The sequence below is a fragment of the Artibeus jamaicensis genome, unplaced genomic scaffold (genome assembly GCF_021234435.1).
Source record: "Artibeus jamaicensis isolate MK-2021 breed Jamaican fruit bat unplaced genomic scaffold, CSHL_Jam_final contig_391, whole genome shotgun sequence".
In the NCBI taxonomy this organism is placed as follows: domain Eukaryota; kingdom Metazoa; phylum Chordata; class Mammalia; order Chiroptera; family Phyllostomidae; genus Artibeus; species Artibeus jamaicensis.
The window spans coordinates 32417333-32436532 of NW_026521814.1; the positions used below are offsets into that span (position 1 = coordinate 32417333).

Below are 19200 nucleotides of genomic sequence, written 5' to 3' on the forward strand. Positions count from 1 at the left end.
CCCCAAATCTAATTAAGGTAACCTAGGCAGTAAGTGGAACAAGGTTCTTAATCAAATCAATGGTAGAGTCTGATAAATGCCCTGGTTAGGTAAAAGCCCTCTGGGTAAGATGAAATGTTAGTAGAGTAGCTTCCTCTTACTTAATACAGAACACTTAGTACATGCCAGAAGCTTTACATACATTATTTTTTTTTCAATAGTCTATGGGGGAATTATTTATGAATGAGAAAACTAAAGCTTAGAGATGTTAATTTGCCTAAAGTTACTACTAGGGGACAGAGCTATGATTCAGACACATACCAGGACTCTACAAATGGTGTTCTTAACAAAGTAATTGAGTTTTTCAAATGGATCATCTGCAGAACTTTATTGTGCAATATTTTATTTAAAAGATATGTTCCATGGGCAAATCAGTTGGGAAATTCTGAGTGTTTACTGGAGTCTAGGATATCTCAGCCTTTATTATAAATCTGAACACCAAATAAAATAGCAAATGTATTGGTTGGCCTTTCTAGACCCTCTTTATCTTGTCCTTCCTCTTTCTAACTGCACAAAGTGAACAATTAATGGAAAATAATACTTCACGATGTAGACTAGATATAATAGGAGTTTATAATTACGGCGCTCAAAATGACTGATTTGAGGCTCAGCATTTAAAAAATGAATGTTTTTATGTAACAAAAATTAAACCATGTTTTTAAAAAAACTAACCTTAAATACATTGAATAATAGTTATAGTAAAGAATATGCTGTAAGAATGGGAATAAAAATTATTGGTTCCCTTTGGTACCACTAACTCAGAAGAATAGTTGTAAACAAGTAGGATGATGCAATCTATGACATAATTAGATTGTCATCAATCTAATTATGGGTAAACCACAATAGGTGTGTTCCTCAAAGAGGGTGCCAAGTATTTGTCCATGTCTATTAAAGCTACTGAGCAAATGGGTTGGCATGAATAGTTATATCCTTAATGTGCACATCATTAAGAGGTCGGTATGTCTTCTCATTTACTGGTAACTTCTCCAATTCATCTAGAGTCTCCAGACCATCTATTACCCTGAAAGAGAAACAAGATAATGAATGAAAATTTTCTCAGATTGAAAGACAATATCCTAATACCTATATCAATTATAGCATCTTTAAGAGAAAAGGACCACATCTCATAGTTCTTTGAATTCCCTAGCTGAGTGTACAATAAAATATTGATTTATCTACCATAGATATGGGCTAAAATTCAGAAATAAAAATTTGCTTTTATGACCTTAGACAACAATAGCAATGGGTTGGAATACTCCCACCAAAGTACCTAAACATTGTATTCTGCCCCATTTATACAGCATAGCTACAATGGGGCCAATATAAGTAGTCAGGTTTTCCTTGCTACAGGAAATACCCAGAGAAAGTATGTAAGGATGACACTATTATTATAAATACTGCCCTATACTGAATGTCTTTAAGTGTGTGGCCACTTTGCACGTAATAGCTTAAATATGGTGTTTTGAATTTTTGCTTTTGTATAGTAAGAAAAAGTAATAGTAATAAAAATAGGAAAAGGGAAGATGAAGTTAGGCCCGCTTGCAGCATGATCCCTTCATATTTCCATTAAGAAAAAAAAAATACTAAGAGCTAGCCTTCAAATATATTCTGAAGTTAGTTTAAAACATTTGCTTAAAAAAAGGTGGCTTCTTAGATTGTAACTCTTAGTAAAACTCAAGTCAGTTCTTGAACTGTATATATATTATATATTTACATTTAATATTGGGATTTCAGTAAAATGATACTGTAACCAAAACCTTTTGGTTACAGTCCATCACCACCACCCAGTCCATCTTGTTCAAGCCACTGTTTTTCAGATCTCTTAGTTGCTGCAAAATGCTATTCTCAGTGAAAACAGACACATTACTGTTAATTTGCATAATGAATCTAAAAAAATTATTAGCCCCTCTTTTACAAAATCAAGAAATTGAGGTGCAGCAAGGTTATAATTTCTCAAGGTCACAGGATTGGTAAGTGGTGGACTTAAATTCCAGCTATGTTTAGTTCTCATACTGCTCTCTTTCAGTATTAGTTATGCTACTATCACAGCCACTCATAATGCATCTCTTATAATGAAATTCCAAAGAAGAAAACCATAACCAGAATACTCACTTTCCAAATACTGTGTATTTCATGTCCAAATGTGGCTGCTTGCCATAGGTAATAAAAAACTGAGATCCATTGGTATTTGGGCCATTATTAGCCATAGATACAACACCTCTGACATTGTGCTGAAAAAGTTAGACCAAAGTATTAATTTGTATTTTAAATAAATATTCCAAGTACAGAACTGAAACAAGATGTACATTCCTTTACTTCCCAATACTTAAGAATCAAGAAAACAATCAGCTTCTATTCAGACTAACCCAAATGTTCAGTTGCTGTATTATTGTTATCTCTGAAAACTTATGTGTAAATTGTTTATATATCAAATCATATCCCCTAATTAATTTTATTTTCACTTTGGCGAAGCATAGCCACAAACACTTTTAGTAATAGTAATGTATAATAGAAATAATCCTTACGTTTATATTAAGGGACAGTGTACTGGTATGAAATGATCAGGCAGACAATAAAACCAAAATCCCCATAATCTCTTCACACATACACTGGACTCTGGCTAGTTTCTTTATCTGTAAAACAAGGGAGGTTGGACTAGTTGTGTGGTTTATTCAGAATTCAAATGCTAACCAGGGTCAGCAGATAATGAATTGATAAGTTGGCAGAATGTAAACATTAGGGAGTGATGGAGTCTGGCTACAGGAATAATATATCTCCTGCCTAATGCCATTTAAAAAACTCTTTTAACCAACGGCCATAGAGAATGCATTTATGTGTCTTCCACCCATTGGCAGTTAGTTCATAACCCCAGGACCAGATGATCTAAGGAAGGTCTCTTCCAGCTCAATATTCATGATACTATTTGTTATACAAGTGATACTATATAGAAATTAAAAGACTTTACTGATAAGATTGAAGACATGACAGACTCATGTTATAGGGAGGTACCTTGGTATAAAAATACACTATAAACAACTTTAATGGTTACTCTATCTTTAGTTATTCACCAGGGACACTGATGAGAGAAGCAACAGAGATATGTATTCCCCTATTCATTTTCACTTTGGAGAAGTACATACAAGCCTTTTAGCAATATCAATGTATAATAGATGCAGCTACATCAAGATATAAGTGCTTTACTGTCTCCTTAAAAGGTGACTACCAATCAAATGTAACCTTTGATACACACAAGAATATATATACCACTTGTAATAAAGTACCATTAACTTATTTCTAGACTTTAAGAATTAAGATTGAGTAAACTTGCATATGTTTCTGTGCTCCTATCATGTAGTACCTTAGCTTCTCCAAGGAGTAACCACTATTCTAATGTTTTTATACATGCCTACACAATATACACTTGAATGGGTCTTGAACATGGGTTTGAATTATGTGGATTCACTTATATTTTCTTAAATCTGCGGTTGGGAGTCTGCAGATTTAGAGAAAGAACTCTATGCATTGTACACACACTCCCTTGTTTTATATAAGAGACTTGAGCATCCCTGGATTTTGGTATCCACAGGGGTGGGGTAGGAGTATCCTAAAACCAATGCCCATGGATACTAAGGGATAAAAGTCATACATGGATTTTCAACTACACAAGGATTATAGGTACCCCTAACCCCTACATTGTTCAAGAGTCAACTATATTGTTTCCTTTTCCTTGTTTCTGAGCCCTATAAAATAGTATTGTACTATTTGTAGTCTTCTAGGCAATATTCTCTGTACTTACGTTTCTAAGATTCCTACATGTATATGTAGCTGTAGTTCTGATTTTTTTTTTACTAGTTTCTTTATCTGTAAAACAAGGGAGGTTGGACTAGTTGTGGGGTTTATTCAGAATTAAAATGCTCACGAGGGTCAGCAGATAATGAATTGATAAGTTGGCAGAATATAAACAATGTATACAGAATGCTGTATATTTCACTCCTGGATATACTACAATTTGTCCATTCTATGATCAATAGACATTTGGGTTGTTTTTAGCTCTTTGCTATTAAAATACTACTCTAGGAATACTTTTTTACATGTTTCCTGGTGCACCATATACATGTTTTCTAGGGTAAACACTTGGGAAAGGAATTGCTCATAGGGTATGTAAATATTCAAAACACATCCTCAACTCTGATGTATAAAATAGTGATTCTTAATCCTGGCTGTTGTGAGAAGCAACAGGGAACCTTAAAATATAATTAAGGTCCTGCCCTGGCTGGTGTAGCTCAGTGGATTGAGCACGAACCTGCGAACCAGAGGATCGCGGTTCGATTCCCTGTCAGGGCAAAGCCTGGGTTGCAGGCCAGTTCCCAGCAGGGGCCAGTTCCCAGCAGGGGAGGCACCAGAAGCAACCATACATTGATATTTCTCTCCTCTCTCCTTCCCTTCCCTTCCCTTCTAAAGATAAATAAATAAAATTTAAAAAAAAAAAAATATATATATATATATATAAAATCAAGGTCCCAATCAGTCCTATTGGCTATTTTTCTCTATATTCGTGGAGAAGAGTAGATAAGGCCCTAATTTGTTAAATTTTTAAAACTTACTGTTAAGTCTGTAACAACCAACATTGAAAACCACTAGTATAGGATTAGTGTTGTGAAAGCTGTTATTAATTAGTACCTAAAATGTTGTTTTCTTTCTAATTCAGGAAAAGAATGACTTTGTAAATAATTTACCATCTCCCAACCTCAATTCCTATAACAAAAGTAGTATTTCTTTATAAGAGAAAAGCAAAAACATAAACTAGTCTGACCATCCAGAGATAAACACTGCAGTAAACTTTTTTCAGAAAATGTCCAGCATATATTTTAATGTAACTGAAATATAACATACTAAATTGCTGATTGAGGGGAATTTGTCTCTTTTTTTCTAATTATAAAATTATTCTATACAGATACAAAGTTTAAAAGACTACATAATAAAGTGTTACTGGATATTATCTCTGGGCAAAGTTGAACTGATTTCTATTAAATAGGCATGCATTGTTTTTTTAACTTTGGAAAAAAATACAAGAAAATTCTTTTAAAAGTTTTAGAAAGCCCCAGCTGGTGTAGATCAGTGGATTGAACATGGACCTGCAAACCACAGGGTCACCAGGTTGATTCCCAGTCAAGGCACTTGCCTGGGTTGCAGGCCAGGTCCCCAGTAGGAGGCAAGCGAAAGGCCACCACACCCTGATGTTTCTCTCCCTCTCTTTCTCTTTGCCTTCCCCTCTCTCTAAAATAAATAAATAAATAAAATCTTTAAAAAATAAAGACTAAAAATTAAAATTTTTAGAAAAAAATACGATAAAGACGGTAAAAACCCCTAATCTTAACATGGTAAAGAAATATTTATATGCACTTCTTTTTAATCTTACAGAGCTCTACTGCAGGCATTAAGTAACATGAATATAGGAATATTCAAACATCCAACAGATGATGATAAAAGTTGGAGATTGATAATGGCAATATTGCAGCGAGAAGGTCTGACAGTCTTCCCTCCCCACTCTCAAAAAAGGCTAATGGTTCATGTCATTCAACATGAATTTCACAGTGAGACATCAAGCACGGTCAGTACAATATATTACTGATTAAACATTGCAGGCTGGACCCAAAGATGAGCTCACTTAATATCAAGATCCATGTGGTGGTGAGATTCCAAAATATATTTTAGGCTATATTTGCTATTTATAGTTGCTCTCTCTGATATCATCTATCAAGTGTGCAGAAACTACAAAAAAATGTATATCTGTTTACTAATGATGTTAACTTGTGTTATTACAACATATGTATCAAAGTTTCCAAGTGTATACATGGCATGAGAAAATAATTTTGAAGCACTGGTGATGTACCTTAAGATATTCACTATATTCATCCTCAAATTTCTTGCCCCAAATACTGTTACCTCCTCTTCCAGTACCTGTATTACAAAACAAATAAAAGAAGTATCTAATTAGAGAATGGGTTTATTTTCTAAAATTTAAGGGTTGGTTTAAAGTATAACTCTTTAAGTACAAATAAAATGTGATCTGTCTTCTCTCTCTTTTTTTTAAGTTTATTTTTTACTGTTTTCTTCCCCATTACCATTTAGGTAAGTCCACTCTTCCTCAAATTTCATTTGGTTTCATTATAGACCAGAAAAATAAAATCTCTATTAAAAAGCCCTCTTGCCCTGGCTGGTATAGCTCAGTGGATTGAGCACAGGCCTGTGAACCAAAGGATCGTGGTTCGATTCCCAGTCAGGGCACATGCCTGGGTTGCAGGCCAGTGCCCCGGTAGGAGACCCATGAGAGGCAACCATACATTGATGTTTCTCTCCCTCTTCCCTTCCCTTCTAAATAAATGAATAAAATCTTTAAAAAATAAGTTGGGTTATTTATCTTAAAAAACCTTCCTTATCAATATTATTCATATTTTAGAGCTAGTTGCTAATAGCTTCAGCTTAAAAACTGCTTGTTATTATAAGGTAGACCAATTGGAAAAACTATGTGCTTTTATTTTTCTATTCTTTGTCTACCCCCTTTCTTCTCACTATATAACCACTTCTCTGTATTTTAATGGAGGAACTTACCTGTGGGATCTCCTGTTTGAACCATGAAGCCCTTTATATTTCTATGAAATATACAGCCATTGTAGTAATTACTGGCACAAAGAGCCAGGAAATTCTGAAGAGAGTAAAAATAATGATTGAGAAATGATGTAGCAGAAACACATTTAAGATAAAGAATTAATTGTATTTACTGAAAACACTATAACCGCATATTTAAACTATGTCTTTTAGGCATTACTTTGGATGATGTCACTTCCCTGCCTAAAGCCCTTTAATGGCTCCCCTCAGTTTCTGGAATAAAATACAAAGTCCTAGACAGGATCTAGTAAGTCCTACATGACCTAGCCTACCTCTACATATCATATGATAATGACCCCTTCCATGTTGCTTACTATGTTAATCCCATCACCCTTCTGAAAATTCATCCCAAAGAGACAGGCTTTCCCATCTTGAGGCCTTTGTACCCACTATATACTGGGAATGTTCTTTTTATGTATCTTTTCATGGAGATGCCTTCATTACCTTTCGTATTCAGTTTAAGTATCACTATCTTGGCCAGGCCTACCCTCACATTCTTTTAAATAATTTTTCCCTATTATTATCTCTCTCTTTTAAAGATTTTTATTTATTTTTAGACAGAGGGAAAGGGAAGGAGAAAGAGAAGAAACATCAATGTGTGGTTGCCTCTCACTAGCCCCCTCCTGGGGACCTGACCCACAACCCAGGTATGTGCCCTGACTGGGAATCGACCTGGCAACTCTTTGGTTTGCAGGCTGGCATTCAATCCACTGAGCTACACCAGCCAAAGCCCCTATTACTCTATTTCAACATTGTATTACCTTCAAGGCATTATCACCATCTAGAATTTTTTTTTTCTAGAATAACTCTGCCTCCACCCCCTGCCTATCTTCCCACCTAGAACATTAGCTCCACAAGAACTAATGTCTCTTGTTCATCATTGTATTCCCAGATACTTCAGATACTTTCAAGACAGAATTTCATAAATAGCTGTTGAATGATTTTATATATATACATAGATGACTCTTCCTCCTTTTATCCTTGTCATTTGAACAAATGAAATAATGTAAGAGATAGTTCTCTTACCTAATATCTAGTGATTACTTGTATTTCCTAAGAAAAAAATGAACCAGAATAGAAATATACCAGCCACTCCCTTAAACATCAGGAAGAATAACTGGAAATTAGGCCAGAAATTATGATGGCTGGTTTTTCCTGACAATGGTTTTATACAAAAGCATTTCCCCCCTCTTTTGGGATGTTGTTGACTTTTTAAATTATTTAATTTCAAAGTGGTTATCCTGTTGCATTAACTCATTTTTTTATTTGTACACAACAGTACTTACTTCACAGGTTTTGGGTGTCCTCTCACAGAAGATTTCTATTTTAATATCACCTACATCTGTATGCAGTGTTACCGACTAAAAAGGAAAAAGAATGCAATAACAAATGAGATTTCTCCAGGGGACTTTATGCACTGTATTATTTTCCTAACTAGATATTAAAGATGACAATCTAAATAAAAATAGACAGAAATACTGTTTCAGAGGTGACCTGTCCACATAGCAGTTCTAAGAGATTAAATTGTAGTCCTTCAAAACTTACTTCACCAGTAGAAAAAAACTCCAGAAGATAAATATAAAGGTTAGGGTAAAGTGGTATTTATGCTAAAAATTAGGGAACAAATATTTTGATGGAAGTAATTATTTTAAGTTTGAATTTTTCAGCAGTAAAAATAAAAACAATTGTAATGTCAGAACTATTGATTTAAATGGCATTCACCATCATTGTTTACTGAAAATGGTAAAAGAATGACTTTCAAAACATAATTTTCACCATTCCCCTTGTGTAATTCAATTATGAGTGACAGGATTAAAAAATTGTTCCTCTTTCAATTAAAGACAGCATAAAAAAGCCATGTTTCTAGATTCTAAATGTGCAGAAGTAACCACAGTACTTTTTTTTCCCTTGGTTCTCTTTAGTCTGGCTTTCTGTTTGCTTTATCTGTTACTTTGGTAGCTTCAATACTCTTTTTTTAGTTATCCCACTGCAGAAAGAAGGAAAATTATTATTCTAGGGCTTCCTTTTACATTTCACTTCTTATTACAGTAGTATCTAGCTGTAATAAGATACAGGTTGAAGATACAAAGCAGAAGTTTGTGTGTGTGGTTGTGGGGAGGGGGGCATTATTCTAGTTGCTGTCTACTTCAAGTTCAAGCTGCCAACCTTAGAGATACAGAGCAAAAGTTTCCAATTAAAATTTCAACATCTGGATTATACCCTTCTGCTCCTCCTCCCCCTTTTCATCTCGATCTACCCTGTAATCAATCTTTTTCTTTTCTTTTTTTTTACATGAAATGTTAATGGATCTTCTTTTTAAATTTTTTAAAATTTATTTTAATTGTTGTTCTAATACAGTTTTGTCTTTTACTCCCATCCCAGCCCACCCCCCAATCTTTTTCTATAATGCATGTTTTAAGTGAAGATATAAATTTAAATAGTTTTGCTTTTTGTTAAGAACCATCTTTCACTGTATGCTTCTATAGCTTATCATTTCCCTGTCTTACCATTGATATTCCTGTTTTATTTCCCTTGACTGAATTTCTAAAATTTATTTATAAGAGAGACAATCATAAGAATTCTATAAAACTTACCATTTTTCTTCTTGATGGTTACTGCTACTTAATTTCTCACAGTCTTATCTAGAGAAGCTCAAAAACGAATCTCCATTCCCATAAGAAAAAAAATAATTAAGTTCATTTTTCATTCTTCTCACACATGCTTATTTTTACTACATATGTAAAAGAGAAAGTCTCGAAGAGCAGCCCCCTCCCCCAAATAATTAAAATCCGGTCGTGGAAGTGATGAAGAGATACTTACTACCCGACTTAGGCTTCTCAACCTCCTACTTCCCCTGTCCACTCGTCTTCAAGAGGCTCCTTGAAAGTCCTCCAACAAGCCAACTATCACCCATTACGGCCTTGGGTCTCTTTTCTGTGCGGCTATTTTCCTCCCCTCCAAGTCTGCTCCCAAGTCAGGTCTCACTGATTTGACAACTCTATTTTAAAATGCCTTGATCCTAGTACCTTCCCTGTTTTCTCTTCCCCATAACACTTATGTCTAATATACCATATACTTTATTAATTTAAGAGTGTTGTTTCAACATCACCTTCTCCACCCTGAACTCACTCGAATTAGCCCAAGAACTAAAACGCCCAACACTCTCCAAGTCCATTAAGAACAAGCGCGTTACCCCATACTTACTTGCCCACTTCGGTAAGCACAGCTGTTGCTAAAACTTTCGGAAAAGGTGAATTGCAGATGTCCCCCACAGGTGTATAGATTCGAAATTAGTTTCTTCAGGCCGCCGGAAGCCGAGCACCGGACCCATTAGCGAGAACACCTCTCGCGGACTCGCCTTCGCCGCCTCCCCGCTTCTAGCTCAAACCAAGACAAGTACAACTAGGGATACAATGTAATTTATCTCCACCGGTAACACTTTTGACGGTGAAAAGAAGGTCTTTTAACAGCACTAGGACGGAATCCTAACCCGGAACTACTTTAGGCAACCTCTAGAGGTTCCTCGGGCTCAGAAGTAAAATAGGAAGAACCACTTCCGTTCCCAGCCTATTCCCACAATGCTTTGAGGTACCCCGCGGTGTGGAAGTGACTCGCGAGGAGTGTTTCCGGGACTGGTGAGTCTTGAGCTATTTAAATTTACTGCGGGTCGTGGTTCGTGCTGGCTATGGCTGTTTTCCTAGTGCTCCCTCCAAAGGAGGCAGGAGAGGAGATAGGGGTAGAAAACTGGCTTGCTGCATGAGAGCGTGGGACTCTTGGAGCAGGGGTTTTGAGTCGGGCTTACCGGCGGTGCCTCCTGGGCTCTTCATTATCCCGGCAAAGGCCTGAATGTAGACGAGGAAACGTAAAAAGGTGCAGTTTGCAGACTGTAAAGTGGGTCCTACTTAGTAACAAACAGTGCTGACTCTAGGTCAGGTATTGTCGCCAACTCTACGTTTAAAGCATGTGACACTATGACCCTGGCATTACCAATTCTTAAGAGGTGTAAATTTGCTGTCTGTGGCTGTGGAGGTCAGTGTGATTTAAAGTCGGTGCTCTTATTCATCATGCTGTGCCGCCTCCCATTGTTAACTGGCATCAAGCGACACATTTCCTAATCTGAAATGAGCGGCGTTCTGTTATTTACAAGGGCTCTTTCAAATGTAACAATAAGTAACACAAGGATGGATGGCCCACTAAAGTTTCCCTTTCACTCTTGCCAGATTTAGAGTCTGGAGAGTGAAATACTATCAGGACGTGAAATCTGCAAAGTGAAAGTGGTGTAAGGACATTAGGTGATCTTCCAGGACCCTAGGCCCAGGTGGTTAATTCTATTTTAAAATATATTTTATTGATTATGCCATTACAGTTGTCCCATTTCCGCCCTTCATTCTCCTCCACCCTGCACACCCCTCCCCCCACATTCCGCCCCTTTAGTTCGTGTCCATGTGTCACAAGTTCTTCAGCTTCTACATTTCCCACACTACTCTTGCCCTCCCCCTGTCTATTTTCTACCTACCATCTATGCTACTTATTCTCTGCACCTCCTCCCCCCTTCTCCTCCTCCCACTCCCCTGTTGTTAACCCTCCATGTGATCTCCATTTCTGTGGCTCCTCTCCTGATCTAGCTGTCCACTTAGTTTGCTTTTGTTTTAGGTGTGGTTGTTAATAACTGTGAGTTTGCTGTCCTTTCACTGTTCATCTTTTTTATCTTCTTTTTCTTAGATAAGTCCCTTTAACATTTCATATAATAAGGGGTTGGTGATGATGAACTCCTTGAACTTGACCTTATCTGAGAAGTGTTTTATCTGCCCTTCCATTCTAAATTAAAGCTTTGCGGGACAGAGCAGTCTTGGATGTAGGTCTTTGGATTTCATGACTTGGAATACTTCTTTCCAGCCCCTTCTTGCCTGTCAGATCTCTTTTGAGAAATCAGCTAACAGTGTGATGGGAACTCCTTTGTAGGTGACTGTCCCCTTATCTCTTGCTGCTTCTAGAATTCTCTTTTAATCTCTCCTTCATTTTAATCTTGAGTAATGTAATGATGATGTGCCTTGGTGTGTTCCTTTTTGGTTCCAACTTCTTTGGGACTCTCTGAGCTTCCTGGACTTCCTGGAAGTCTTATTTCTTTTTCCAGATTTGGGAAGTTCTCCTTTATTATTTGTTCAAATAAGTTTTCCACTTGTTGCTCTTCCTCTTCCCCTTCTGGTACCCCTGTGATTCGAATGTTGGAATGTTTAAAGATGTCCTGGAGGTTCCTAAGCCTTTCCTCATTATTTTGAATTCTCATTTCTTCATTCTTTTCTGTTTGGTTGTTTTTTTGTTCCTTCTGGTCCACTCCATTGATTTTAGTCCCAGTTTTCTTTCCGTCATTATTGGTTCCCTGTACATTTTGCTTCATTTCACTTAGTGTAGCTTTAATTTTTTGTCTAATTTGCAACTAAAATCAACCAGTTCTCTGAGCATCCTGATGACCAGTGTTTTTGAACTGTGCCTCTGATAGGTTGGCAATTTCTTGTTCGCTTAGATTTATCGGCTCTGGGGCTCTGAGTTCTTCTTGAGCCATGTTTTGGTCTGTTTGCGCCTGTTACGTTTGAGGAGAAGCGCCTTAGGTGTTCACCAGGGCGGAGCCACCCAGGTCGCTGGTTTGTGACACTGTATGTGGGGGTAGGGCCAGAGAGGGAGCAATGGCGGTTTTTTCACTCTCTCAAATTTCGGTTTCCTCTGCTGCTTCCTACAAGCAAACTTGTCCCTTCTGGTGCTGGTACTCGGGTGGGTGGGCTTTTGTACGTTCTAGGACCCTGTGGGTCTCTCCAACAAATTCTCCTGTGAGGCTAAGAGCCTCTCCCAGCGCTTTATTTCCCATCGCTGGGGCACTGGGTTGCGTGGTCTGTCTTACTGTCTGTTTTTTTGCCCGGTCTATCTGTGCACGAATGTGTGTCCACGGTCAGCCAGCCTCCTTGTGAGCCTTACTCGGTTTCTGTCCCTTGCCCGACCTGGTGTGCTAACCGCTGCCTTTTCCTGCTGGGACCCCTCTATGCCCGCCGCAACTCCACCCCTTTTACTCGTCTGGATGAATGGTTCATTGTTGTCAGACTTTGGTACAGTTCAGTTTTCTGTCTGTTTTGGTTGTGTTTTGTTTCTAAATCTTTGTTGTCCTTAAATTTGATCGTGCGAGGAGGTTCAGTGTTTCTACCTACACCTCCATCTTGGCCGGAAGTCTGTAGAAATGTTTTAAAAATTGCTTTTGAAATCATTGGATTATGAATATTTAAATTTACGGCTGGCTATGCTTTCTCTTAATTATTGTGCGTACTATTGTATGAATTGCTTTTCTTCAAAAACAGAAGTGTTCATGGGTACCAATTTTAAGAATGGAGTTGACAGTGTTATCTTTTGTGGATACTTCAGTCTAGAGAGCTTACAGACTCTGGGCACTCTGCCACCTTAGAGCTTGGCCTTCCTGTAGCAGGTGTTGGTTCAGGGGCAGAAGCTCTGCCTTTTCCTGCCTTGACCCTGCCCATTTGGAGTGACATGCCTATGCATCTTATGAAGCACTTAACTATTTACATATATTGTTATTTTTTTATAAAGTACTTATTCATATGAATATATACCACCCAAACTCCAAATTCTGCTGTGATGAGATAGGGGGACCGTGTCAGTGTGTGCAGTAAGCATTTAATGCTGGCCTGTGTTGGTGATACTGAGATATATAAAGGATAGTTACTGTTTTCTGGGGGCATTAGTATACTGGGGAGACAGACAAAGAGGAATATAATATTATGAGGGTACGAGGGCAGAATAGGGCCAGACAGGAAGTAGGGAGACACTGAAAAGGAAGGTTTGTCAAGAAAGGCTTTATTTAGGAAGTTGAAGGGGATTTGGAAGGAAGAGTAATATTTAGAGAAATGGAGAAGGCAAGAGAAATGGGGATTGAAATAGGGATGGGAAGAACAAGAACAAGGCTGTGGTAGGGGCTGGGGAGAGCGGGGTAACCATTCGTGTATCGTGTGCCAGGCTTCTGCCAGGTGACTCATACATATTAATCCATTTGCTCTTCTGGACGGTCTGTGAAGTAGGTTGTAGTGTTTCCATTTTATACATGAGGAAGCAGGCTCAGTGGTTAAATGACTTACCTAAGGTACTGCATGCTGGTAAGTGGCAGAGGCAGTATCTGAAACCAGGTATGTATGACTGTAGCTCTTTTGCTCATATTTTGCAAAGGTCCAGGCCCAAAGTGTACATTTGTAGCATTTTCTGTATTTTGACTTCAGATACTCAGTTTTACCTGATTTCTGCATGTTGTCATCTCACACACGACTGATCCCCACAACAGTCCAGCTTGTTCGATCCCTGATCCACAATCCTTCCTGTTCCTGCATGGATTTGAAGGCTCTCCTTTCCTCCTTGAATGACTTTGCATCCCTCTCATTTGCTGAGAGTTGGGACAATGTCGGATTACTGGTGGAACCAAGCCCACCACACACTGTAAACACACTCTTCCTCACCAATGACTTGACCGAAGAAGTGATGGAGGAGGCGCTGCAAAAAAAAGCTGATTTCATTCTCTCCTACCATCCGCCTATTTTCCGACCCATGAAGCGCATAACCTGGAAAACCTGGAAGGAGCGCCTGGTGATCCGGGCTCTGGAGAACAGAGTTGCCGTTTACTCTCCTCACACAGCCTATGATGCCGCACCTCAGGGAGTCAACAACTGGCTGGCTAAAGGGCTTGGTGAGAAGCCTCTTCATCTCTCATGTTTCATATTTTTCCCTATAAATGCTTTGAAATTTTAGAATGTCTTTGCAGTAGAATTTTAACCACTTTAGGTGTGGGACCATTATTCTGTGTTTACATAATATATTTAAAAATAATGTTGCTGAGCCCTGGCTGATGTAGCTCAGTGGATTGAGCGTGGGCCTGCAAACCAAAAGATCGCGGTTCAATTCCCAGTCAGGGCACATGCCTGGGTTGCAGGTCAGTTCCCAGCAGGGGCCAGTTCCCAGCGGGGAATGCACAAGAAGCAACCATACATTGATATTTCTCTCCCTCTCTCCTTCCCTTCCCTTCTCTTCTAAAGATAAATAAATAAATAATTTTTAAAAATAAATTTAAAAAAATAATGTTGCTGAAATCAGGCAGTTAAATTGCATTTGAAAAATAAATTATTATTATTATTCCTGAATAAGGAGACCACAGGAAATCTTAACTGCTCCACTCAGCTTTGTGATTCCTCACTCATGTAGTATAGTACCTACCACTTAAGCATTCCAAAGTGCTTGTTACATTGAATTGAAAGCTCAGGCTTCTCCAGAATATACTTAATATATCACTCAAATAGACATCAGAGTTTTAGTGAGGGAATTCAGCATACGTGTTTTAGCTTTATTTTGAATAAGTGTTTATAGTTTGCTCACTCATTTTGTCCTGAAGTTTTTATCAAGATATAATCGGGATTGACGTAGTCAGGTGGGTATGAACATTTGCACCTTGAGTCTTTCTTGTCCAAATATTTTTGATATTTAACAGTCTCCTAGAAAGTAATTCTGAAAATACATTTGATTTTGTATATTTGTATTAAATCCCTCATTTTGGGTACTGTTGGATATATGTGTAAGGGATATGTATATGTGTGTATAGTGTATAAACATCTGACAATGAATTTTTTTAAATACTAATTTTTTATGTTATGCCTATAATAGTTTATCTTTTTAATTTTAAAAGATGACAAAAACTCTGTTATCCTACAATTTTTTCCTAGGAGTTTGCACCTCCAGGCCCATACATCCTTCCAAAGCACTTAACTACCCAACAGAGGGAACACATAGAGTAGAATTTAATGTTGACCACACCCAGGACCTAGACAAAGTCATTTCTACAGTGAAAGGAATTTCAGATGTTTCTGTCACCTCTTTTTCTGCTAGGTCAGTATATTTTTCTCTTTTTTGGTGGATATTTATTTGTTAAGGATCTTCTTACAAATTCTGTAATTCTGGCATTTGTGTTTGAAACAAATTATTTTCACTGGCATGGGTTTACAAAACTATGTGCTTATTATTTGAGTCCTCAAGGAGAACTACAGGAGCTTTTCAAAACAATAAAAATGATAACACTATTTCATGGGTGGGAGGGACTAAATTATACATATTATATACAGTATTTCTCATATTCCTGGTAATGGTGAATAGTTGTTTTATACTTCAGGGTATAGGCATACCCCAGAGATAATGTGGGTTTGGATCCAGACAAGCATAACGGAGTATAATAATAAAGTAAAGAAAGTAATATAGTAATCTTTTTGCAGGTGGAGGTTCTTGCTTTCATTTTATAAAAAAACACACCTCTGAAGCTCAATAAAATGAAGTATATCTGTATATAGATAAACTCTGGTGACATACTGACAACATAGGTTTACTTTTATCAGCTCCCAGCAATCTGTGATTCCCAAGCCCTTTAAAGGAAAAATACATTACGGTGCCTCTTATAAGAGGCATTTATTTGTTTAGGACAGGTACCAAAATGTTGCTTCATAGCAGATTTTCTTTTAGGTTAATTTATCTTATAAAAGACAACTTAGCCCTGGCTGGTGTGGCTCAGTGAATTGAGTGTCAGCCTGTGAACCAAAAGGTCAGTGGTTCTATTCTCAGTCAGGGTACATGCCTGGGTTGTGTTCTAGATTTCTGGCTGGAGTGTGTGAGAGGCAACCAATTGATGTTTCTCTCCCTCTCTTTCTCCCTCCTTCCTTTCTCTCTAAAAATAAATACATAAAATCTAAAAAAAAAAGTTAGACAAACCTAGGATTTAATAATTGTTAAAAAAAGGTAAATATAATGACTTTTAAATAAAATGGAACTCTGTGTCAGGCTATACCAAAAAGTGACGTTTTTGACTAGTTGCTTAAGTATAGATACCTCATAGTAAAACCATTGCAAATGTCCTCTAACAGGACATCCGGTTCTTGAAATTGGAGAATTTCAAGAATTTCTAGAAAAGTTATTTATAGGATTTTACATAGATTCTAGTAATGGACTTTTTTTACCGTATTGAAATACTGTGCAAGTACTGAAATTAAAAGAAAAATTATACAAGTAAAGCATGAAAAAATTAAACAATACAAAAATCCTCCTTGTCCCTTCTACTTAATCCCAGTATCTTCAACTCAAGCTGCCTTTTTTCTCACTTTCAGAAAGGTGGGTATCTTTCCAAGCACATATAGAGACATGAAGAAATGTATAGTTTTGTTTTATTCATTGTTCTCTTAATTAAATGGTACAATATATTTACCTTTTTACTAAGAAGATATCTCAGATCTTTCCATGTAGGTATATAAAATAAGATCTCTTTAACTGCTGAGTAATGTTTCTTATGGATGTACTGTCAATTCTTTAAGCATTCCTCTTCCTTACTGTTGAACTTAAAAAAAAGAAATTTGCATATTTAGTTTGGTTCTGGTTTTACTGTTCTACAGGCAATAACTGGGTTTCACCATCAGTCAGGGTCCAGTCATTGTGTTTGCTTTTTCTTCTCAGTGCTCCACAGATGATTACAGTTTGACAACTGCACGTCCAGATTATATTTTAAGATGCCTTTTAGTTCTACAATAGAATTTTATATTTAGAGTTTATGATTAAATACAGAACTTTTTAAAAAATATTTATTTATTTTTTAGAGAGGAAGGGAAGGAGAGAAATATCAATGTATGGTTGCCTCTCGTGAGTCCCCTGCTGGGAACTGGCCCGCAACCCAGGCATGTGCCCTGACTGGGAATCGAACTGCGATCGTGTGGTTCTCAGGCCCACGCGCAATCCACTGAGCTACACCAGCCAGGGCTTTAAATACAGAACTTTCTTTAAAAATATTATTTATCTCCCCCCGCCCCCCAAGAGAGTGGGGAATGAGGGAGAAAGAAAGGGAGAGAAATACCAATAGATTGGTTGCCCCCCACATGCCCCCAACTGAGGACCTGGGCCTCGACCCAGGCATGTGCCCTAACAAAGAATGGAACGGGCAGCCTTTCAATTTGCAGGCTGGCACTCTGTCCACTGACCCTCACCAGCCAGGGCCAGAACTTTCTTGATGCCAGTCTTTCTGGAGCAGCTCAACAGCGTTGCTTCTCAAAGGGTGATTCAGGGTCCCCTTGCATCATTGTTAATAGGGTACTTATGAAAAATGTAGATTTTTGGCTTCATCCCAGGTCTATGTAATTAAAATGGGGTTTCCCTGAGGATTTGTCCAGGAAATTCTTGTGTGCAGTGATGTTTGAAAATTACTTCTCCAGGGCTTCAAAACAAATTCAGTTTGCCTCAGCCCATTCATAGATGTTGTTTCACTGGATCTGTGAAAGGGTCCAGCAGCTGTCATTTTAGGAGGCAATGCATGACTGGGTTAGGAACAGTTAGAGCAGTGATTTCAAGGTAAGGTCTTTGGGTCAGCAACATCCACATCATGGGGAACTCACTAGAACAGTAAATTCTCAGACTTCACCTAAACCTACTGAATCAGAACAGGGGGTAGGGCCCAGCAGCCTATGATTTAAATCATCCACAAGGTGATTTTGGTGCATTCTTAAGTTTGAGAAACAAGCCCTGGCTAGTATGGCTCAGTGGATTGAGCACAGGCCTGTGAAGCAAAGGGTCACAGGTTCAATTCCCAGTCAGGGCACATTTCTGGGTTGCAGGCCAGGTCCCCAGTAAGGGACACATGAGAGACAACCACACATTGATGTTTTTGTCCTCTTTCTCCCTTCCCCTCTCTCTAAAAACAAATAAAAAAATTTTAAAAAGAACAAAATTATTTTTAAAATAAATAAAGTTTGAGAAACACTATTCTAGAAAATAATCTGGTTTCAGATTAAATTCTAAATACCATATACATCTAATCTGTTGTAGGAGATCGTGAAAGATTATTTAAAATACATTTTGTTTATATTTATCCTAAACCAGTGAGTGATTTTTTTTCTAGGACTGATGATGAAGAACAAACACGGATCAGTTTGAATTGTAGTCAGCAGGCATTGGTGCAGGTGGTGGCTTTTCTTTCCCAGAACAGTCAGCTTTATCAGAAGACTGAAATTCTGTCACTAGAAAAGGTAATACAAATATCTTACATCGCTGAGCATTTTTGTTTGGCAAATTCACTTGTAAATTGTTAGATCAGTAGGCTATTAACTTATTGGAAGAAGCACTAAGTGATGATGAGGGCATAGTTCCTGGAAAATACATTCAGAAGGGGAGACATTCCAGGAATAGAATAATGTTGGTCCTTGCCTTATTGGGCTGCTTCCACCCATTTGGGCTACTGTAACAAAATACCACAGACTGGATAGCTTATAAACAAATTTATTTCTCCCAGTTCTGGAGACTGAAAAGTCCAAGATCACAGCACTGGCAGGTTTCAAGTGGTGTCTGGTGAGAGAGCCCACTTTTAATTCATAGATGTACCTTTTATGTTCTCAGATGCTGGGAGGGACTAGGGATCTCTCTGGACTGTCT

At 37.8% G+C, this 19200-nt stretch overlaps 2 protein-coding genes across 7 annotated transcripts in view; one reads left to right on the top strand and one right to left on the bottom strand.

The window, feature by feature from the left end:
* NIF3L1 (NGG1 interacting factor 3 like 1) overlaps positions 1–19200 on the top strand; it is a 35155-nt gene that overhangs the window by 2385 nt on the left and 13570 nt on the right. For 2 of the 5 annotated variants that reach the window (XM_053665054.1, XM_037167549.2), the window contains 4 exons: positions 5461–5650; positions 13983–14443; positions 15471–15633; positions 18671–18797. In XM_053665054.1, the coding sequence (XP_053521029.1) occupies positions 5610–5650; positions 13983–14443; positions 15471–15633; positions 18671–18797 (792 nt within the window). In that variant the 5' untranslated portion in view covers positions 5461–5609. Of the gene's footprint in view, positions 1–5460; positions 5651–10262; positions 10344–13982; positions 14444–15470; positions 15634–18670; positions 18798–19200 lie in introns of those variants that run through there. The other 3 variants (XM_037167550.2, XM_037167551.2, XM_037167552.2) reach the window with 2 other exon arrangements.
* Positions 353–10227, bottom strand: PPIL3 (peptidylprolyl isomerase like 3). Of its 2 annotated transcripts, XM_053665055.1 has the most exons (8): positions 9913–10227; positions 9303–9372; positions 7995–8069; positions 6652–6745; positions 5933–6000; positions 3836–3900; positions 2152–2270; positions 976–1060 (listed from the first exon to the last, which is right to left on the bottom strand). In XM_053665055.1, exons 2-7 carry the CDS (start codon positions 9303–9305, stop codon positions 2171–2173), a joined length of 405 nt encoding a protein of 134 aa, XP_053521030.1. In that variant the 5' UTR covers positions 9306–9372; positions 9913–10227; the 3' UTR covers positions 976–1060; positions 2152–2170. The 2 variants fall into 2 exon arrangements, with proteins under 2 accessions (XP_037023452.1, XP_053521030.1); XM_037167557.2 differs by lacking the exon at positions 3836–3900 and having other exon boundaries at positions 353–1060; positions 9913–10223.

Bases quoted from the DNA above. Each gene is read 5' to 3' on its own strand.
- PPIL3 (XM_037167557.2), bottom strand. The intron at 6,001-6,651 runs GTAAGTTCCTCC...TTTGTAATACAG, and splicing joins TCAAACAGGAGATCCCACAG to GTACTGGAAGAGGAGGTAAC. The intron at 2,271-5,932 runs GTACATCACCAG...TAACTTTTTCAG, and splicing joins AATATAGTGAATATCTTAAG to CACAATGTCAGAGGTGTTGT.